The sequence below is a fragment of the Equus przewalskii genome, chromosome 20 (assembly GCF_037783145.1).
Source record: "Equus przewalskii isolate Varuska chromosome 20, EquPr2, whole genome shotgun sequence".
NCBI lineage: Eukaryota > Metazoa > Chordata > Mammalia > Perissodactyla > Equidae > Equus > Equus przewalskii.
In genome coordinates, this window is record NC_091850.1 from 2855502 (window position 1) to 2875489 (window position 19988).

Below are 19988 nucleotides of genomic sequence, written 5' to 3' on the forward strand. Positions count from 1 at the left end.
TTCCTGAAAAGCTCAGCTATCTGTGGCGAGCACTCTCCCCACTCCGCTGCCCCCTGTTCCCTAAGCTCGGGGTAGCCTCACCCCCCCTCTGGAGCCGTCCATGCTTCGGCAATTTCTGGAAGCTGGGGGTCGCCTCTGGGTCTAAATTCCTAGGGCCTCATTTGGGACCGAGAACACTTGGTTCTTTCCAGAAGCCCTTCGCGGTCTCAGGACTCAGCCTCTGTTGGCCGAGTCTTGCTGGAGCACGCTCGGCCATTTCCGGAATCGCTCGGGCGCCTCCAAGCCCCGCCGAGCCCAGCCTCGGATCGCTCTTCTGACCCGAGTGCGCTCGGCTATTTCCGGAAATCATCGGTTGTCTCGGACCACTCTTTACCCTCCACTCCCGCGGGAGTACGTTCGGCTCTTTCCGGAATCAGTCGGGCGTCCCCTGGCTCCGCCTCCTCCTCTCTTCGCCCCTCCGTCCCGAATACTTTCGGCCATTTCCGCCGGGGGCGGGCCCGGCCGTTCGGAACCGCGGCGGCGGCGGAGGCGGGGATCCCGCGGCAGCGGCGACGGCGGCCGCGGTGGAGCCACGGGTCGTGCTCCGCTCGGCGTGACGGCGGCCGCGGCGGCGGCGGCGGCCGCGACCAGGCGAGTCCGGGCCGGCGGCGTGGCAGGCGGGGTTTGGGTGCGCTCCGATGCGGGGCGCCCGGGCAGAGCGTGGGGCCCCGGTGGAAGCCAGGACGCGAGCGCGGGGCGGCAGCGGGCCCGAGGGAACTGGGGCCGCAGGGAGCGGGAAGGCCTCTGGCTCGACCTGCAGCGGTGCCGCCGGCCCCGGACGGGGGGCGCCGATCGGGGGTCCCCAGGCAGAGATGAGGGCCTGGAGCCGCGGCCCCGAGCGGAGGGAGGCCCTGCCGGGAGCGGGGTGTCGAGCACTAACGAGGGCGCCCAGGCATTGTGTGAAGCAGAGTGGGGTGCAAGAGGGTCGGGGTTCGACTCCACTTCGGGGCCCTGGGCTGGGCTGCGAGGTCCACGCAGGCCTGCGTGCGCGTCTCAACACGCGTGAGCGCGCAGGCCCTGCGTCCCCGTGCCGAGCCCCCTGCCAGGCCCGGCCCCTGCGCCCGCCTCTTGGATTCAGGGAGCGCTGGGGCCCCGGCGCGCACACCCGGGCGTGTGCAGACGTGTGCACGCCAGGGCGCGGAGGCGGGCGGCCAAGCGGATCCAGGCGTTTTCCTGGACGTCCCCTCTCTAGGCCTCAGTTTCCCCACCTGTAGAATGGGGTACAGGGGCCAGGGAGCGGGTAAGTTGGGGCGCCCCGGAGTGTGGAGCCTCTCCTCCCTGCTCGGACACCTCCTGGCTCCCCGTGGCCCAGGAATAGCCCCGACCCTCTGCCTGGCACTCGGGGCGCGGCGTGGCCGGCGGCTTTCCTGCAGCCACCCGAACTCCGGGCGAGCAGCTTTCCGCTGTCAACCTTGGCGAGCGCTGTTGCCTCCGGCCGGCCGGTGCGCGCTCGCGTCCCCCGTGCGGCCCCGCCCTCTGGGAAAGCAGCCGCCGCCCCCCGACCTCTGGCAGAGCTGAGCCTGCAGGGCCGAGGCTGGGAACGTCGGAGCCGGGCTGTCTCCCTACCGGGGGCTCCCTGGGAGTGGTCGTCGCCCTGCATCCAGCAGCCTCCCCTTGGCCGCGCAGTGCTTTTCCCGTCCACCCTGTCTTGGCTCCTTGTCTACCCCGGGGCTAAGGCCCCCTCAGGTTTTGGGTACCTACTGTGGGCCCCACACGGAGCCCGGCCCGACCCGCTGTCCACTCCTCCCCTGCAGAGATCAGAGACCTACTTGCTTGGGCTGGCCTCTAGGCCTTTGCCTGTGCTGGGGTCTCTGCCTGGACCCCCTCTGTGCCTCTGCTGCCTCGCCATGTGCTCAGCGGCGTGCCCTCCTCAGGGCTCCCACAGCAGCCCCAGCATCCCACCGCCCCTGCCCGCCCTGGCCATGTGGCCTCTGCCTCTTCTCATCCATCCTGGCCCTGGCGTTGGACGGATCACGGCTTTTGAGTCCTGGCTTCCTGGTCCACTGAGTGGTCTGACAAAGACCTCTCTGCTCGGAGCCTCAGTTTCCCCATCTCTAACAAACAATGAACAGCTTTGCTCCCAAGAACCCTGAGGGAGGGCTCTTCTTACAGCTGGGGAAAGAGGCCCAGAGACGGGCAGGGACTGGCCCGGGGTTACCCACTGAGTCAGGGGAGTCCCCCCTAGGGTTGGGGCCCATCTCTGCGTTGGAGGTGTCAACCCAGCTGACCCTGTCCTGCCATTGCCCCTAGGTCGGCGTCCCCGGCAGAGCATGGTGACAGCCTGTGTTCTCGGCCCCCTCATCTGGCGCAGCTGGAAGAGGCGCCAGCCTTGGGAGCCGATGGCTGCCCACGTGAGGGAGTGAGTGGCCTCGCTCGGCCCTACAGATTGAGGGGGGACGCAGCAGCTGAGTGACCTGGGACGGCGCTGCTGACCCCCTCCCACCAGTTGACGAATGGTGGGCGGAGCGACGAGTGACCTTTGTCAGGGTCATGGAGTAATAGTGGGAAGCAAGGCGTGAGCGTCCCCTGTGGTCATCTGTTAACTTCTTGGTGGAAACAGAGGTTTGAGCGCCCCAAGCTGACCCCGCGGACCCTCCCAGCCCCCGCCCAGCTGATGGGGCCACTGGGGCCCTGAGCAGCCACCTGACCATCCAGACCCCACCCTGCCCGGCCATGGCTGGTGCTGAAGGCTTCCAATACCGGGCGCTTTACCGGTTCCGCCGGGAGCGGCCCGAGGACCTAGAGCTGCTGCCGGGCGACGTGCTGGTGGTGAGCCGGGCAGCCTTGCAGGCGCTGGGCGTGGCGGAGGGCAGTGAGCGCTGCCCGCAGAGTGTGGGCTGGATGCCTGGCTTCAACGAGCGCACGCGGCAGCGTGGCGACTTCCCCGGCACCTACGTTGAGTTCCTGGGGCCCGTGGCCCTGGCCCGGCCTGGCCCTCGCCCCCGAGGCCCCCGCCCACTGCCTGCCAGGCCCCGAGATGGACCCCCGGAGCCAGGTGAGCAGCAGGCAGGGGACTGGGTGGGGGTAGTGGTGGAGGGGTCCCCTCAGACCCTCGGTTTCCTCTTCTTTGCAGTGAGGCAGTGGTACCTCTTCCAGGGGAGGAGGAATAAGGACATTTGATCAGTTGCCTAGTGTTGATGCACTGCCGTCATGGGCTGGGCATAGTCCAAGGCACTGGGAACACAGCAGCCGACTCTAGCCTGGCCCTGCCTTCATGGGGCTTCTGGTTCGAGAAGTGACAAGAATGTGCCCTTTTTTTTTTGAGGAAGATTAGCTCTGAGCTAACTATTGCCAATCCTTCTCTTTTTGCTGAGGAAGACTGGCCCTGAGCTAACATCGTGCCCATCTTAACTCTACTTTTATACGTGGGACGCCTACCAAGGCATGGTTTTTGCCAAGCGGTGCCATGTCTGCACCTGGGATCAGAAGCAGCAAACCCCGGGCCACTGAAAAGCAGAACATGTGCACTTAACCGCTGCGCCACCGGGCCGGCCCCAGAATGTGCTTGAATGACGACACATTTGGGAAGAAGGAGCCTCTCATGGGGAGAGCTGGGAGTGAAGGGCACCAGGGTGGGGGCACAGCAAGGGCCCAGGCCATGAGGTGGGAATGTCATGGCAGGTTCAGGGAGCAGCTAGTAGGCAGAGCGAGGGAGAAGGGGCCGAGCCTCGGCGACTTCCTGGGAGTCGTTTTGAGGACAATGGGGAGTGTTCAGTAGGGTTCAGAGGCTTAATTTAGCTTCATCTTGGGGTTTGCAGACAGGGTCCCCTGAGGAACCACCTTTGTGACCCGATTTTACCCAGTTTCCAAAAGGAAGGCAGCCACAAAGCCTAAAGAGGGTGGGAGGCTCCGTCAAGGCCACACAGCACAGCAGGGTGTGGGAACCCTACATTCCTCCCCAGAGACACTCGGCCAGCCCTACTTCCAGGGGCTGTGCTGGGAGTGGAGAATCGAGGACACTGAGCGCACGCTGAAATGGCTGGGCAGGGGCCACAAGTTCCAGCCAGGGAAACTGAGGCTGAGGTGTTGGGGAGGGGGTGCTCTGACCCCCCAGCAGCCCCGTGAGGCCCTGTGTACAGACAGGGAGGCTGAGGGGCAGGGGTCCACCACTTGCACAGGTCGCTCGCCCATGAAGGCCAAGGCCCTGGACGCCCCGCGGCCCCGACCGATGGCCTGCCTGGCTTTGTGCTCACGGGACACTGATGCCCAGAGGATCAGGCCAGAGGCCCACGGCACGGGGTGCAAAGGGGTGTGGAGGCCATGTGGCACGGGCTTGGGCCTTCCCGGCAGCATCTGGTGTCTCCGGGGCCAGCCTGCGTCCTGCCTCGGCCCAGAGGAGCAGGCGGCAGCCCCATCCGGGCTCCCAGCCAGAATCTGCCTCTCCCCCTCGTAACAGCCACCTCCCTCCCCTGCCTGGCCTGCGTCCAGGCACCACACACATCCCCACTCAGGGTGGCCGCCCGGCCAGGCCCTGCCCTCCAAATCTGCGAGGGCTCTGTGCCATCAGCTGGGGCCGGCCCTCGCCAGGCCTCAGTTTCCCCATCTGGAACATCTGGAAACAGGACGGGTCCTCTTGTGCCTTCAGGCCCTGCCGCTCCGGGCCCCTGAGACCAGCAGACGCGCTGCGGCTGCCTCTGCCACCTCCGTTCAGCCCCACGCAGGGAGCTGGGTCCAGACCCAGTGTCGCCTGGGCCTCTGCCTGGCTGTGCACCCAGGCGGAGGTCACCCCTCTCTGAGCCTCAGTTCCTTGTCTGTAAAATGGGGCCGCCTGGTCAGACGCAACCGCCCTCCCCATTTTGCAGACTGGTCACAGGCAAGTTTCAGAGTTGAGTTTCAGAACCGCGGCCCCCCACCAGCCAGAGCCTCGCCCACCTCCTCTCTCGTTGTTCTTTCACTTTTTTTGGCGTTTTCAACGCAGCTGGGCCTTTCTCCAGCTTACAGCGCCACCTGGCCCATCACTCAGGGAGGCCCGCAGGCCCCGGCTTGCCCCTGCCGTGTGCCAGGGCGTCCCTGCCGGGGGCCAGAGCGCATCCGAGGTGGCGTGGTGAGGCCGCAGAGCGCCTCAACACAAAGAGCCCGTGCGGGGAGACACAGGGCTGGGGGGCTGGGCCTGGGGGGCCCCTGGCGCCGCTGGGGGGGCTTCAACTTTTTAAAAAGGGGGAAATAATTTTTTAAACGCAAAATGACATAGAAAATGGAGAAAGGACCTTGGAGTAAGGTGTTCTGAGCCAGAGCAGCGCTATTTTCCATTTGTTCTTTTCAACCACTTTGTTGTTCCCACTAAGGGAGCGATGACGCCATCGGTCATTTTCTCAGTTGAGGAAACTGAGGCGTGGAGAGGGCGGGTCCTGTGCCTGAGGCTGCACAGCGAGCACTGGCAGTGCCTCAGCCTGCTGTGTGCTGTCCCTGGGCTGCTGTGAGGAGCTCCCAACAACAGCAGTTTCTCCTCTCACGGCCTGGGGGCCAAGAGCCCCAAGTCCAGGTGTCTCAGGGCTGCCCTCTCTCTGGAGGCTCAAGGGGAGGGGCCTGCCTTGCTTCTGGGCCCCAGGCGTCCTGGGCTTGTGGCCACGTCACCCTAGTCCCTGCCTCTGTCTTCACGTGGCCTTCTCTTCCTAGAAAGACACCAGTTGTTGGAGTTAGAGCCCTAAATCCACGATGTCGTCTCGAAATCCTTACCTTGAGAATATCTGCGAAGACCCTATTTCTAAATAAGGTACCTTTCACAGGTGCCAGGGACTAGGATGTGCACATCCATTTGGTGGGACACTAATCAACCCGCTCTACCTGGTCTCTGAAGTTGTGTGAAGTGGTATCTTAACCCAGAAAATTGTTTCCCACCAACTTGGCCCTCCCTGCCTCACCAGTAGGACCTCTGGCCTCCCCAGGTGGTGGTCCACGTGCCAGGCACTTGCCTGAGCCGGGCCCTGCCTGGAGCTGTGCAAGCTGAGATGCAGCAGGCGAAGAGAGCGGCTGGGGTCCTTCCAGGAACCCTGCCAATGTGCTGTCCCCTCCTGCCAGGCCTCACACTCCCCGACCTGCCTGAGCAGTTCTCCCCACCTGATGCGGCTCCTCCCATCCTGGTGAAGCTCGTGGAAGCCATTGAGCAGACAGGTGAGCCTCGGCCTGGCTGCAACCCCTAGGTTCTGCTTGCTTACCTCCAGTGACGGGCAACTCATCCCCACGAAGCGCTGCTAGGCTCACTCTGCATGGGAGGAGGCCGAACCTGGATGCCCTGGGCTTCCATGTTGAATTGCAGAAGGAGTGACTCCCGGGGGTATGGGAATGTGGACACTGACCCCTTGCTTGTGCCCTCCCCTCCTTCTGCTCTCCTCTCTGGGAGGTTGAGTAACCACCCCAGGCCCCCATGGGGTCGGGGCAGCATTTGAGAGCGGGTCTTGCCGCCCTTCCCCTTCCCCCCAGGGCTAGACGGTGACTCCCTCTACAGGCCGGAGCCGCCCGCCCCGCGCACAGGTGAGGGGAGCTTCCCCAGGCGGGTGGGGGACGAGGCGGCCGGCCAGCTCACCCGCGTGTCCCCTGCACCGCAGACTGGTCCCTGAGCGACGTGGAGCAGTGGGACGCGGCCGCCCTGTCAGACGGCGTCAAGGGTTTCCTGCTGGCGCTGCCCGCGCCCCTCGTGACGCCCGAGGCGGCGGCCGAGGCGCACCGGGCCCTGAGGGGTGAGCCGGGGGCGGGCGGGCCGGCGGGCGGGGCGGGGCGGGGCGGGGGCGGCGGGCGCCGGCTCACCCGCCCCGGCCGTGTGTCCGCAGAGGCCGCGGGGCCCGTGGGACCGGCGCTGGAGCCGCCGACGCTGCCGCTGCACCGCGCGCTCACGCTGCGCTTCCTGCTCCAGCACCTGGGCCGCCTGGCGCGGCGCGCCCCCGCCCCGGGCCCCGCCGTGCGCGCGCTGGGCGCGGCCTTCGGGCCGCTGCTGCTGCGCGCGCCGCCGCCCTCGCCGCCGCCAGGGGGCGCGCCCGACGGGTGAGCCGGCGCGCCGGGGCGGGGCCGAGCCGCGAGGGGCGGGGCGGGGCGGGGCGGGGCGGGCCGGGCCGAGGAGGGCTGCGGGCGCTCCGGCAGGAATGTGGACCGGCCCGGCCCGGGGCTGTTGTGCTGGCGGAGGACAGGAAAGATAATGAGGGCTGGGAGCTGGGCTCTGGGAAGACCTCAACAGGGCTTGGGACGCAGGCTGAGCAGGCCCAGACCACAGTGGAGGCACGCGGGTGGTGTCTGCACTTTCCCTTCTGTTCCCCTCGTCCCGGGTGCTGGACTCCTATTCGGTCGTGGTATGAGACTTTGTTGAGCACTTACTGCATATACGTAAACAAGATTTGGTTCCCTGCACCTGCCTGCGACATCTCCCCTTCTTCCGTGCACTTGCTTTCACCGCTCCCTGCCCCTAGGCGTGCCAGCACCTGACCCAGTGCTCACGCACTGCTCTTCCCCTAGCACTGAGCCCGGCCCAGACTTCCCAGGGCTGCTGGTGGAGAAGTTGCTTCAGGAGCATCTGGAGGAGCAGGAGGTGGCACCCCCAGGTGACCCCCCTTGTGTTATTTCTTATTGTTGGGGACCCTGAATGGCGGTATCAGCAGACGCCGTTGGAGTGGGAGCTGGCCACAGTATACAGTAAGTGCTCAATGTGCGTTTGTTTTCCTGTCCCCCAGCACTACCACCTAAACCCCCCAAGGCAAAGCCGGCCCCCACAGGTGTGGCCAATGGGGGGAGCCTGCCCTCCCTGCAGGATGCTGAGTGGTACTGGGGCGACATCTCCAGGTAGGGCTGTGGCACGAGGCTGCGTGGTGGGCAGGGCCTGAAGGACAGGGTCTCCAGGTGGGTGGCCCCAATCGTCGGTGTCCCCACAGGGAGGAGGTGAATGAGAAACTCCGGGACACGCCTGATGGCACCTTTCTGGTCCGAGATGCCTCCAGCAAGATCCAGGGGGAGTACACGCTGACCCTCAGGTGGGCCTTGTCCCTCCAGGGCTGAGGGGGCGAGGCAGGAGGGAGGGCCCCTAAGTAGGCAGGACGTGTGTGATGTCCAGCTGGGCCTAGGGGTCAAGGCTAGGGGTCCCTCCAGCCCGACACCCCTCTCCCCACCCCCAGGAAAGGCGGGAACAACAAGCTGATTAAAGTTTTCCACCGTGACGGGCACTATGGCTTCTCGGAGCCGCTGACCTTCGGCTCCGTGGTGGATCTCATCACCCACTACCGCCATGAGTCGTTGGCCCAGTACAACGCCAAACTGGACACGCGGCTCCTCTACCCCGTGTCCAAGTACCAGCAGGTCCGGGGCCGGGGCGGGAGCTGGGGGGGGCAGCATCTGGCCAGCCCGGGCCTCAGAGTCCCAGGGAACTGCCCTGATGGCACTGGTGTGTCCCCAGGACCAGATCGTCAAGGAGGACAGCGTGGAGGCGGTGGGTGCTCAGCTCAGGGTCTACCACCAGCAGTACCAGGACAAGAGCCGCGAGTACGACCAGCTGTACGAGGAGTACACGCGCACCTCCCAGGTACCAGGGAGACGTGGCCGCCCTGGCACAGGGCAGGCTCCTGGCACCGGGACTGCCCCAGAGCACAGCAAGGAGCGCATGCGGCTACAGACCCGGCCGAACAGATGAGGAGGCCCCACGGCCTCCCGGGGCGGCGTGTCAGTTGAGCCTCTGGGTCTCTCTGGGCCTCCGTTTCCCCACCTGTAAACCGGAACCCTGGGTCTTAGTCCCCTGTTCACCCCCTTCAACCTGGACGGTATGCGAAGGGGTGATGATGACATGCTGGAGGCGTGACCGCGGCTGAGGGGCATGAGGGCCCGGGGAGGGCAGCGTGCCGGAGACGGGGGGGGGGGGAGAGCGGGTGGCTCCCGAGGATGGTGCTGATAAACCTCTTCTGCAAGTTGATGTGCACCTCGTTCCGGTCGGATGTCCTGCCTCGGGCGGAGAGTTCCTGTCTCCCCCTCTTACTGACGGGTCAGCCAGTGCTCTGAATGAACAAGACGCCTGTCTGGGATCAGTTAAGGAACATTGTGGCCTTGGAATGACTTAGGTCCCTGAGCTTCTTTTCCCCATTAATAGTTCTGACTTGGTGGGAGGCTGTTGGCAGGTTCTGTGAGGTGATGCATGGAAAGTGCTCAGTGGAGCGTCTGCCCTGAGAAGGAGACCCATGAACTGTAGCAACTAGAGTCATCATTGATTCTCAACAGTACTAGCATGCTCAGGTGTTTGTAAGGTGCCCCAAGGATCTAAAGCAAGAGTGGATTTGGGGAGTAGGGTTTTGACAGCTGAATAAGAGTTCCTTTGGTGCAGTAGGAGCTTGAGGAATGATGAGCCTGTTGGAGTGACCAGCTTGAGGGAAGTGTCCATATCAGAGTTGGGATTTACTTTCTCCCCTCATGAGGGACTAGTGAGGAGTCCCAGGAGGTGCTAAGATTCACCCCCTTCTCCAGGAACTGCAGATGAAGCGCACAGCAATTGAAGCTTTCAATGAGACGATTAAGATCTTTGAAGAGCAGGGCCAGACACAAGAGAAGTGCAGCAAGGAATATCTGGAGCGCTTCCGGCGTGAGGGCAATGAGAAGGAGATGCAAAGGTGAGCCTGGCTCCTCTGTCCTGCCCTACTCTACCCTGATCTGGCACAGTATAAGTGGGGAAAGAAAGGAAATAGAGGGGGCAGCCTGAGTTCCAGGGGGAGGGAGGGTCAGTTGAAATGGGTTTTGAAGGCTGAATAGGAGTTTGCCAGAAAGAAGTAAGGGAAACAGCATGTGCAAGGGTTTGGAGGCTGACAGCCATCTGAAGCCTCTGAGCCACACCTCTCACAGGATCCTGCTGAACTCAGAGCGGCTCAAGTCTCGCATCGCTGAGATCCACGAGAGCCGCACAAAGCTGGAGCAGGAGCTGCGTGCACAGGCCTCAGACAACCGGGAGATTGACAAGCGCATGAACAGCCTCAAGCCAGACCTCATGCAGCTGCGCAAGATCCGAGACCAGTACCTCGTGTGAGTGCCCGGCGGCGCGCCCGCGGGCCCTTGGTGCGGGGCTCCTGCTCAGGTGGGCTCCGCAGGGGTCTCCCTCTCCCTATGTCCACCAGGGGGCCCCGCCCAGACCCCCAGACCCTCGTCTGCCCTGGAGCTCCCCGCTCTCCGTCAGGCCCCAGTCCCGTGGGGCCGGGTCCCCTCCCCGACTGTGGGACCGGCGCTGGGGGCCGCCCGGTAGCTCTGCGCCCTCCTGCCCTCCGCAAGTCCTCGGGTCTCCGCTTACAGGGGGCTCGTTCGGCCTCGGTCAGTGTTGGCCGTGAACCGGGCGTGTGGCAGAGCCTGACCCCTTGTGGCAGCCGGGCGTATCGCATCAGAACCTGCGCTCCTAGGTCCGCCCTGGCCTGGCGCCCGGCTGGCTGCCTGCTGTGGGCTCGCCCTGCCGTGCTGCAGCCTGCCGTCCCCTACTGGCGCAGCGCTCAAGCCGCCTTTCCTCTCCCGCAGGTGGCTTACCCAGAAAGGCGCCCGGCAGAAGAAAATCAACGAGTGGTTGGGGATCAAAAACGAGACTGAGGAGTGAGTGACCACCTGGAGGGACCCAGGGAGGGTTTCCCAGAGGAGAGGTCGTTTTTGGTGGGCTTTGCAGAATGAGTAGGAGTTCACCAGGGAAGGAGCGTGGTCCAGGCGGCAGGGGGCGCCTCGGAGGCTGGCGCATCCGTGACCAAGGCCCCTCCCTGCCTCCCCCACAGCCAATATGCGCTGATGGAGGATGAGGAGGACCTCCCCCACCATGAGGAGCGCACGTGGTATGTGGGCAAGATCAACCGCACGCAGGCCGAAGAAATGCTGAGTGGCAAGCGGGATGGCACCTTCCTCATCCGCGAGAGCAGCCAGCGGGGCTGCTATGCCTGCTCGGTGGTGTGAGTTCCTGGGGGCGCGGTGCACTGAAGGGGTGAGGGATGGCGCATTCCCGGAGACCTACTCTGCCTGGCTTGGATAGAAATCCCCCATGGCTGCCACAGGGCCAAGGGACCGTTGGGGCCGCGGAGGGAGCTGGGACAGTGTCCGGGCAGGAGGCGGCGGGTCTGGACCAGGTCGGAATCCAGGAAATGGGGAAATGCGAGTCTGGGGGGAGAGCCCCGCGGCCCGCTAACTGGCCCCGGCCCGCCCCGCAGGGTGGACGGCGACACCAAGCACTGCGTCATCTACCGCACGGCCACGGGCTTCGGCTTCGCGGAGCCCTACAACCTGTACGGCTCGCTGCGGGAGCTGGTGCTGCACTACCAGCACACGTCGCTGCTGCAGCACAACGACGCGCTCGCCGTCACGCTCGCCCACCCGGTGCGCGCGCCCGCGCCCGCGCCCGCGCGCTGAGCCGCCGCCCGCCCTCCGCGCCCTCGTCCCGGCTGCCTGTGTCCCCCTCTCTCGGTCTATTCCGTCCCCACCTCTCCGTCCTCCTTCCTGTCTCTCTGTCTTTCTTGCTCTCTCTCCTAAGCCTCTGTGTTGGGGTTCCTGCCTCCCCGACCTCGGACTGCCCTCCCCCACGGACACTGCCCTGCCCACGGCTCTGGCACTCCGAGCCGGGGCCCCCGGGGTCCCCGAAGCCCCACCTGGCTGCACCTGCCATGTTTACAGAAGCCCCTGGGCTGCGCGGCCCCAGCCTGGGCACCCCGATTTTTAAGCCATAGACGTGGGGTCAGGGCAGGAAGGAACTTCGCTTGGCCACTTCCAAGAACCTCGGCTGTGACATTTGGGGCTGGGCGGGACCCGCCCCACAGCCCCCAACTTCCCCTCCAAACCCTGAAGTGAAACCTGCCACTGGGTTATCCCCACAATGGGGCTGCTGCCGAGAAATACCCCCGAAAAAAAAAGATAATTAAAAATAAGATTGGGAGCCGGCCCCATGGGGCCCGTGGCCTGCGGGGCGCTGCCACCGGCGCCGTAGGGGCTGCCTCCCCGCGCCCGCGCCCCTGCTGCGCGCCCAGTTGGGGCCTCCGATCATGCTGGGTTCTGATTTTATTTCTCCTTGACTGTAAAGCCCCCTTTCCTCTCCTCTTTTGGGATGAGAGCCCTGGTTTTCTACACCACCCGCGGACCCTCCCGCCTGCTCGGCTCGCCCGGCGGGTTTTGTATGGGACGTTGATACTGATATGGATATAAAACATTGAACACGATGGCGCTTCTCTCGTCGGCGACGGGGCTTCCCCGCAGCCACTGTGTGCCGGGGCCCTGGCCTCCTGGGGTGACAACACACCCTGTGCCTACCAGGGCTGACGCCAGCCACCCCAGTTTAGCCACTCCTGTCCAGGGCAGTTGAGAGCTGCCCCAGGTCACACAGCCGAGAGGCTCAGCCCTGAGCTCTGCCCACACTGTGGCCTGCTCAGGAGACCCCCGGCCCGGGCTCAGCTCCTCACTGCCTCCAGGCTGGCCTCCCCAGGTTTGAGTCCCAGCACTGGGCCACAGCGGTGCCCTGGGGAAAGTCACCTCCCCTCTGATATGCAGCTTTCTCATTGCCATGTGGGGTCAATAGTCACAACCCCTCCCATGCCACCTAGAGGGGTCTCCCGTGTCCTTGATGTCCTCAGCGCCAGTGCCTCCCTGCTGACACTCTCTCTCCACACCTGCCCCTGACACTCAGACCACTAGGTCCCAGGGGACACTGAGCTGGGTCCTCACGGAATCTTTGACCTGGATTCCCCCTCACCTCCCCCCACGAAGGTCCCTGTCCTTTGGCCCTCCCCCAGGGCTGGGAGCCTTCTGTCCTCCCCTCCCCCTGCAGCACCTGTCAGGGCCCAGCATGCCTGGGGCAGCCCGGGTGAATGACCAAGCAAAGCGGCACTCTGACCCATTTCTCCTGCTGGACTCTCAGGGGGACGGGAGCTGCCTCCCTTGGCCTCAGAGCCCCCAGGACTTCCTAAGCATGGTCCCCACTGGGTGCCCAGTCAGGGGGCACCCCATAAATAACCACAGCCCAGATGTGCCTCCCCTGTGGTCTTCACTCATTGCGTGGGTGGTCACAGGATGAAGGACACCTTGGTCGCAGGGCCCCAGCTGGGCTGAGACTGGTGGCAGAAGATAACAGTCTACACAGCGTCTGGCCAGTGCCCGCACCAACCGCCAGCTGTGTTTCCTAGAGAAAGTCGCCTCGCCTCTCTGATGCTCAGTTTCCTCTTACCAAGTGGGCTCAGTCACCCAACTGGATGTCCTTGAGGGTTCCATGACCAACTGGGTGAGGTTACACTTAGGAACATGTCCAACAGGGCTGGTGCTGAGAAACCACCAGAGAAATTGTAGCAATTATATTTATTGGTGTTTCTTCCAACCTGCCCATCACAGGGCAAGCACACACACTCCCCAAAGTTATGCTGCTTGGTCTTACGGGGGCTTCATGAAGGAAATGGGTTTTGCAAAGGGTCCAAAGGGACAAGATGGGGGAATCGTCCTGCCAAGGGGACTTAGGGAAACCCCGGCTCCCGAACCTGCTGCCGTCAACGTGGACACGCAGCACTGGAGGGGACGTGGCTGCGGAGCTGCGGACTCACTGCGTTCCAGCGCAGGTCTGGGCGTTTCCTCCTGTGGGATCATCCTGCAGCGCGTGGCATCTGAGGCCCTGCAAACATGGCGGCGGGTTATTCCCCTAGCCTTCATGGGGACTCTCCTCTGCCGGGGCCTGCGCTGCTGGCCCTGTCAACACCCTCCCAGGCTCCCAGGCCCACCTGTGCCCCCGACCCCCAGCCTGGGCAGCTCTCCTGCCTCTGAGCCCTCCATAGTGGCTTTATTCCCCAAACCTGACTCTTCCTATCTTCCAGAAGGGGAAGCTGAGGCTCCATCCCTCAGGGGGCCCCCACGGTGCTGGGCCAGCCAGGGTCTGGCTGACTCCCCCGGGGTTTGGTTCCTACCTGGCCACCCTCCTCCGGGTACATAATATGGCTTCAGGACATTACTGCTCCACCTGCGGCTTCTCTCCCCCGATGGAGCTCACGGAGGGCCGGGATGCCCCCCCAAAGGTCTGGACAGTGGGAACAAGGAAGGCCAGCTCTCCTTGCCCCTGAAGCCAGGGTGGGGGAGCCCTGAGAAGTGAGGCGCCCCTCCCCGCACTGGCTTCTGCTTTCTGGCCCAGCTGTGGCCAAGCCTGAGTCAGCCCGGCAGCCTTTGTGGGTCTGCAGCGTCGCGGCTGGGGGCCTGAGGTGGGGAGGAGGCCATGGCACGTCGAGTGAGTTCACAGTGAGGGCGCCCTGGACCAGGCTAGGGGGAGGGGGCCAGGCTGCCCAGCCCCTGTCCTGCTCCCAGGTAGGGGATGGCCCCCCATTAGAGCGCAGGGTGGGGATACGGGGTCCCCGGGCTAGGGACCGGGCTGGATCACCCTGCCCGCCGACAGAGGCGTCCGTGGGCGCCTGGAGACCCTCCTGTCGCTCCAGGCTCCGTGTCTCTCTCTGTCAAGCCGCCACCCCACCTTGGCTCAAGGTGCTCTCGCCCCAGCCTCACGTGCCCGGCCGAGGCTGTCTGCGCAGCGGGTGGGGCGCCTCATGATTGGGGCCCAGCACCTGGCAGGGCACCGTGGTGGTCGGGGTGGGAAGGGCGACCGGAGAGAGTAGAGACACCTAGAGATGCCAGCCCGGGCCCGAGGGGCGTGGACGGGGGCGGGTCCGGCCTGGGGGCTGGGCCACCGCCCGGTTAAAGGCGGCTCCTTCCCGGGCTGCTGCTCTCGCCGCTGAACACTTGTCCCCGCCGTGATGGCCTGGTCGCCACTCCTGCCGTTCCTGCCGCTGCTGCTGCTGCTGCTGCTGGAAGTCCCCGCGGCGGCCCGGGCGTCCCCGCTGGAAACGCTCCCCGAGGGGGCGGCCGCCTGCAAGGTAGGGACGGCGACGCGGCGGGCGGGCCGGCGGGGACCGGGGGCAGGCGGCGCCCCCTCCCCAAGCTTAGCCGGGCCAGACCGGGCTCCGCAGGGGACGCCGCCCCGGCCGGTGCCGAAACCCCGTGTCCCGCGCGCAGCCCTGCGGCCACACTCTGAGTTGTTTCGCTTCCCCATCTCGCGTCTGAGACGCTCAGCTGCTCTCCCCACCCCAGCCCGTCCTGCCCGGGGGTGCATTGAGCACCTACTGTGTACCTCTGGGGCGGGAATGGGGGCTCCTCTTGCGGGCCCGGGGGAGCCCAGATCAGCCTGCCGGGCCCCGGCGTTCGTTAGGCGCCGCCTGCTAGGTGCGTCCCGGCCGGGGCAAGGCTCGCGGGTGTCTGGTGCGGATCGCGCGGATGCCCGGAGGCCGAGAGACTCGCTCAGGCCCCACAGCCCCGGGCCGCCCGCCCCGCCGCAGCTGGAGCAGGAAGTCAGCACGTATTAGGCACCGCCTCTGCAGTAGGCTTGGGCCCGTGGAGAGGAAGAATAAACAAGGCGGCAGCGCGGATATAGGGCTTTGCTCAGCTCAGGGCCAAGGCTCTGGGGATGAAGTGGCCACCATTGAGCATGCATTAGTCTCCTGTGGTATGCACTCCTGAGAAGGCAGGATTGAGGGCAACGCCCAGGAATGTACATGCCTTGAGTCCTTACTGCATGCAGTCCCCCCAGGCGAGGCATTTCACCTTACCTGGAGGAAAGTAAGAGCTGTGCATACATTAAGTGCCTACTGTTTGCAAATCTTTGTCACGTCCATTTTGCAAACAAACTGAGATTTAGGAAGATTTAGGGGCACAGTAAAGGCTTAGGGTCTGGATTCCACCTAGCAAGGTCTGGAAGGAATTCGAGATGGAGCACCTGTTTGCAGCTCCCTTTTCACAAGAGCCCCGGGCAGGGCTGACTTCCTTCACACCCTTCCTGCTGTGCAGGCTGGTGACCTGTGCCTGCAGACGCTGCTCAGGAAGTCGGACCCCCCGCCCGTCAACGTGAGCCTCTACTATGAGGCGCTGTGCCCCGGCTGCCGGTCCTTCCTGGTCCGAGAGCTCTTCCCGACATGGCTGATGGTCCTGGAGATTCTCAATGTCACGCTGGTGCCCTATGGAAATGCCCAGGTGCGTGGGCATGGAGGAAACCAAGACCCAGGGCCAGGGGAGGAGGCATGAGGCGGGCCAGCCAGCACTCACCCCGCTGCCTTGCAGGAACGAAACGTCAGTGGCAAGTGGGAGTTCACGTGCCAGCACGGCGAGGAGGAGTGCAAGCTTAATAAGGTGGAGGTGAGTGGCCCCCCACTCCTGAGGGGCCCCAGAGCAGGAGACGCCCGAGAGGAAGGCTCAGAGGGCACTGGAGCCGGCTCCGTCCTGCGCCTCTGCCTCCATTCAGCCACGCTTCATTCACTGCTTCATTAGTGGACGCCTATGGTTTTCCCCAGAATGGTCTTGGGGTGCTGTGAGCCCCCCTCACGTCCTTGCCTCCCCACCCCTGACCCCTACCCCCAGGCCTGCCTGTGGGACCTGCTGGAAAAGAACTTGGCCTTCCTGACCATTGTCTGCGTGGAGGAAATGGATGACATGGAGAAAAACCTGGCGCCGGTGAGCAATACACCTCATGAGCCCTGGGTTGCGGGACCCTGGCCTTCCCTGCACCCAGACAAACCCAGGTTCAAGTTCTGGCCTGACTGCCACGCTCTGTGCAGCCCTGAATTGGGATCTCATGGGGGCGTGGGTGGATCAGAGAGGGCTTCCTGGGTGAGGCACCCCTGAGCTGGGCTTGGACAAACAGGAATGTGCAGGGACACAGATAATGCGCCTCCTCTGGGGTGTGGGGACGACAGGACTGGCCTGCCTACTTCCCTGGACGATTATGAAAAGGAACTCCGAAGGCCTGATTCATCTGCCCCGATCGTTTCTTCATTTGTCAAACATCTGGGCCACCCAAGAGACCTGAGCCACCCTGAGCCGCCCCCAACCCGCAGAGTCATAGAGGTGCTGGAGGCGCGCAGAGGAGGAGACATTCAGGAGATGCTGGGGAGAAGGAGGAAGGGTTTGTCTGGCGGAGGGAACAGCGTGTGCAGAGGGGCTGAGGAAAGTGAGCCACTGTGTGGGTCAGGGGCTGCGGGTGTGGTCTTACAGAGGAGGAGCTGCCTGGGCCGCGCTTCCGGGGCCTCTGCTCAGGCGTGCATTGAGTTAAGCACCGCTGTGTGCCAGCATCGCTGCATTGCCATGGACCCAAATGTCCCCTGTTACCGCTGAGGAAACAGAAGCTTGACGTGGGAGTCAGTGGGGGGACCGTTGGGAAGATAACAGGGAGGAAGCTGAGGCAACAGCCAGCTCACCACCCCCCTCCTCTAGTGCCTGCAGCTCTACGCCCCGAAGGTGTCCCCGGGTGCCATCATGGAGTGTGCAACAGGGGACCGTGGCGCGCAGCTCTTACACATCAATGCGCAGCTCACGGACGCTCTGCAGCCGCCTCATGAGTACGTGCCCTGGGTCGTCGTCAACGGGGTAAGCACTCCCGCGGCCCTGGCTCGCCCCGGGCAGGGACCAGCTGATGGACAGCCCACCTGTCTGTCAGGGAGGTGGGAGGCAGGGGCCAGACTGGGGGCTCTCTGCAGCCCCTTCTGGGCTGGGCACATGTGCGAGGGGCAGGTGGGACTGTGTGACCTCCCGTCTCGCTTTGCGCAGAAACCCTTGAAGGATCAGAGCCAGCTCCTGTACCTCGTCTGCCAGTTGTACCAGGTGAGCAGCGGGACGGAACAGAGGGGCTGGGCTGGGGCAGGGAACGTCTCCTTCCGGGGCCCCAGCTCACTGCCATCTCCTCCAGGGCGAGAAGCCAGACGTCTGCCAGCTCATGGCCAGCTCCCACAGGGAAGTCTGCTTCAAGTGATGGCCTTGCCCCAGGAGGGAGCGGAGGGGGAAGAGCCAGACCCCCTACCCTCGCCTTTCTGATCCCTGACTCTCAGCAACTACTGCTCGGCATCCGGATAACTTCGACACATTCCATGAAGTCCAGACTCAAATTCTGCCCCAAGATCAAGAGTCTTGCCCCACTGGGAATGGTGCTACATTGAAACTAGTTTAATAAACACTTCTGGATGTCTTGATTCATTTGATAAGTCAGCAAATTTCCCTCTTCTGCACCTGCGCAAATGCTAGGACCCCTGAGGAGGCCCCCGTTCAGGGATGCAGAGCCAGACAGACATCTCGAGTCCTATGGTACTGGGGATGGGCCGAGGGAGAGACCAGGGCTGGAGGAGCCCAGAGTGGGAGTGAAGGCTCTGCATAGGGAAGAGGGGCATTGGGGCTGGGGTTTTGAAGGGTGACTTGGAGTTCATTAGGCATAAAATATATTCATTAATTCAACAGACATCCCCTGCCTTGCCACCCCCTTTTGCTGACCTGACACTGGGTGATACAGGTTGAGCCAGAGAATGTGAACTGGGGCCAGGCAAGGCCAGAGAATGCGGCAGAGGCTTTGTCTGGGGAGTTTTGAAGAATGTGTTCACTGGGAAAAATCATCATGTTCCAGGAGAGGGCAACAGAGTGCAAAGGGCTGGCCAGCAGCACAAACTGGAGCTGGGAGGCCGGGCTGAGGCATCTGAGAACAACAGGGCGTGTTGTAGGATAACTTTCACAGAAAGGAAAAATCATGGTTCTCATGCTGATGTAAAACGAACGCGAGTTAAAGATTTTGTTTAATTCGTGATTAGTGAGGGAAACTGGTCAGCTGTTCTGAGGAGGACCCGAGAACAGGCAGATTTATAGATCAGGAATATTGAAACGATGGTGCAAAGAGAGGCAAAACTGACTTTTTCACGAGAGGCAGAGGAGTGGTTCCTTTTTTTACCCCTGGCTTTTTTTTTTTTTAAGTTTAATAATAGATTTTATGTAACCTGATATGTATCTGATACATTATCATTTCAACATATAATCGATATGAGAAATCTCAGTGCGATCATTTCTGTTCTTTTTGATGCAAAGTCTTAACCGGTGTGTGGTTCATATCCACAGCGCATCTCAACTCCGACCGACCTCGGCCCAGGTGCTCGCGGTCACAGAGTTGCTGATCACAGCTGCAGGGGAGGAAAAGTCACTTTCCCTCCACCCTTCTCGGTTCTGTGGCTGAGACCCCGTGATAAATAAATGACAAGCAATAGGAGATATTGGAGGACGTGAGGAAACCATTTGGTGTAAACCTGATTTGGCCTGACTTTGTTTTCCAAAGGCCTGAGGTGGCCGGCTGCGCGTGCACTGTGCACCTGCTTTAACATTCACAGGGTCCCAAAGCCAAGAATGACGCCCCTAAAGATAGGGATGTAACTTCTCCCACATCGGCATTTCTTTAAAGATAGCATCTCTTCTTGGGAACTAAGGATTAATTACTGACCTGCTGTGCTCGCCTCGTGACCCCTGACCTGCTGACCTCCGACCTGCTGTGCCAGCTCAGCATCTCGTGACAGCAGTAAAAGGGACGTTCTTGTCATATGTGATGTATGCTCTCTGTTCCAAGACAGTATATAACCACTGTGCACCCCCACGTCTGTGGTGCCCTCCCCGCCTTCGGGAAGCAGGCCCTGGGCCACAGTCCTCAGACCTGGCTCAGAATAAGCTCGCCCCACTTTTGATCTATAGATTGCTTATGGATTATTTGCACCGACACCCATGTAATACAAGCCAGATCAATAAGAGAAAACCAGAGTTTAACAACATGTGCCCTCCTCTGTCTGTGTGAGAGACCCAGGAAAACTGAGTAAAACTCCCCAAAATGGCCTAAGTCACCGCCTTAAACACCATCTTCAGCTAAAGACAAAAGAAAGACGTTGGGGGCCTGCCAGCTTCACCAAGGTACAACTGACGGACTGACTATATTGAAAGTGTACAATGTGATGACTTGAGATAGGTACACGTGACACAGTTCAGCGAGTTAACACCTCCATCCCCTCACGTGCTCACCTGTGTGTGTGCTGAGAAGCCGCTCGCTTAGCCGCTGTGCCTTTACCATAAGCACAGCTCACGCGAGTCACCATGCCGTGCGCAGAGCCTCAGAGTGGACTCCTCGTGAGGCGCCAGTCTGCGCCCTTTGAGCTGGGCCTCCCCCCATCTCAGTT

At 62.9% G+C, this 19988-nt stretch overlaps 2 protein-coding genes and 1 long non-coding RNA gene across 6 annotated transcripts; 2 read left to right on the forward strand and 1 right to left on the reverse strand.

The window, feature by feature from the left end:
* The first annotated feature begins 490 nt into the window (after window positions 1–490).
* PIK3R2 (phosphoinositide-3-kinase regulatory subunit 2) lies at window positions 491–12167 on the forward strand. 3 transcript variants are annotated; one of them, XM_070586600.1, is made up of 16 exons: window positions 491–630; window positions 2290–3034; window positions 6058–6150; window positions 6460–6510; window positions 6585–6716; window positions 6807–7017; window positions 7483–7568; window positions 7698–7806; window positions 7896–7994; window positions 8136–8316; window positions 8414–8539; window positions 9469–9611; window positions 9841–10017; window positions 10498–10569; window positions 10743–10913; window positions 11169–12167. In XM_070586600.1, the coding sequence occupies exons 2-16, from the start codon at window positions 2713–2715 to the stop codon at window positions 11365–11367; spliced, it is 2172 nt and encodes a 723-aa protein (XP_070442701.1). In that variant the 5' UTR covers window positions 491–630; window positions 2290–2712; the 3' UTR covers window positions 11368–12167. The 3 variants fall into 3 exon arrangements, with proteins under 3 accessions (XP_070442701.1, XP_070442702.1, XP_070442703.1); XM_070586601.1 differs by lacking the exons at window positions 491–630; window positions 2290–3034; window positions 6058–6150; ... (1 more) ...; window positions 6585–6716; window positions 7698–7806 and having other exon boundaries at window positions 6823–7017; window positions 7483–7659; XM_070586602.1 differs by lacking the exons at window positions 491–630; window positions 2290–3034; window positions 6058–6150; ... (2 more) ...; window positions 6807–7017; window positions 7698–7806 and adding an exon at window positions 7090–7319 and having other exon boundaries at window positions 7483–7659.
* A 1114-nt stretch (window positions 12168–13281) lies between these two features.
* Window positions 13282–14028, reverse strand: LOC139077779 (uncharacterized). Its single transcript, XR_011530251.1, has 2 exons — window positions 13893–14028; window positions 13282–13603 (listed from the first exon to the last, which is right to left on the reverse strand). It is a non-coding gene; the product is annotated as an uncharacterized lncRNA (long non-coding RNA).
* A 99-nt stretch (window positions 14029–14127) lies between these two features.
* Window positions 14128–17984, forward strand: IFI30 (IFI30 lysosomal thiol reductase). Of its 2 annotated transcripts, none has more exons than XM_070586603.1 (7): window positions 14128–14846; window positions 15814–15996; window positions 16084–16158; window positions 16381–16473; window positions 17233–17385; window positions 17566–17619; window positions 17705–17984. In XM_070586603.1, exons 1-7 carry the CDS (start codon window positions 14727–14729, stop codon window positions 17765–17767), a joined length of 741 nt encoding a protein of 246 aa, XP_070442704.1. In that variant the 5' UTR covers window positions 14128–14726; the 3' UTR covers window positions 17768–17984. The 2 variants fall into 2 exon arrangements, with proteins under 2 accessions (XP_070442704.1, XP_070442705.1); XM_070586604.1 differs by having other exon boundaries at window positions 15835–15996.
* The last annotated feature ends 2004 nt before the right edge of the window (window positions 17985–19988 follow it).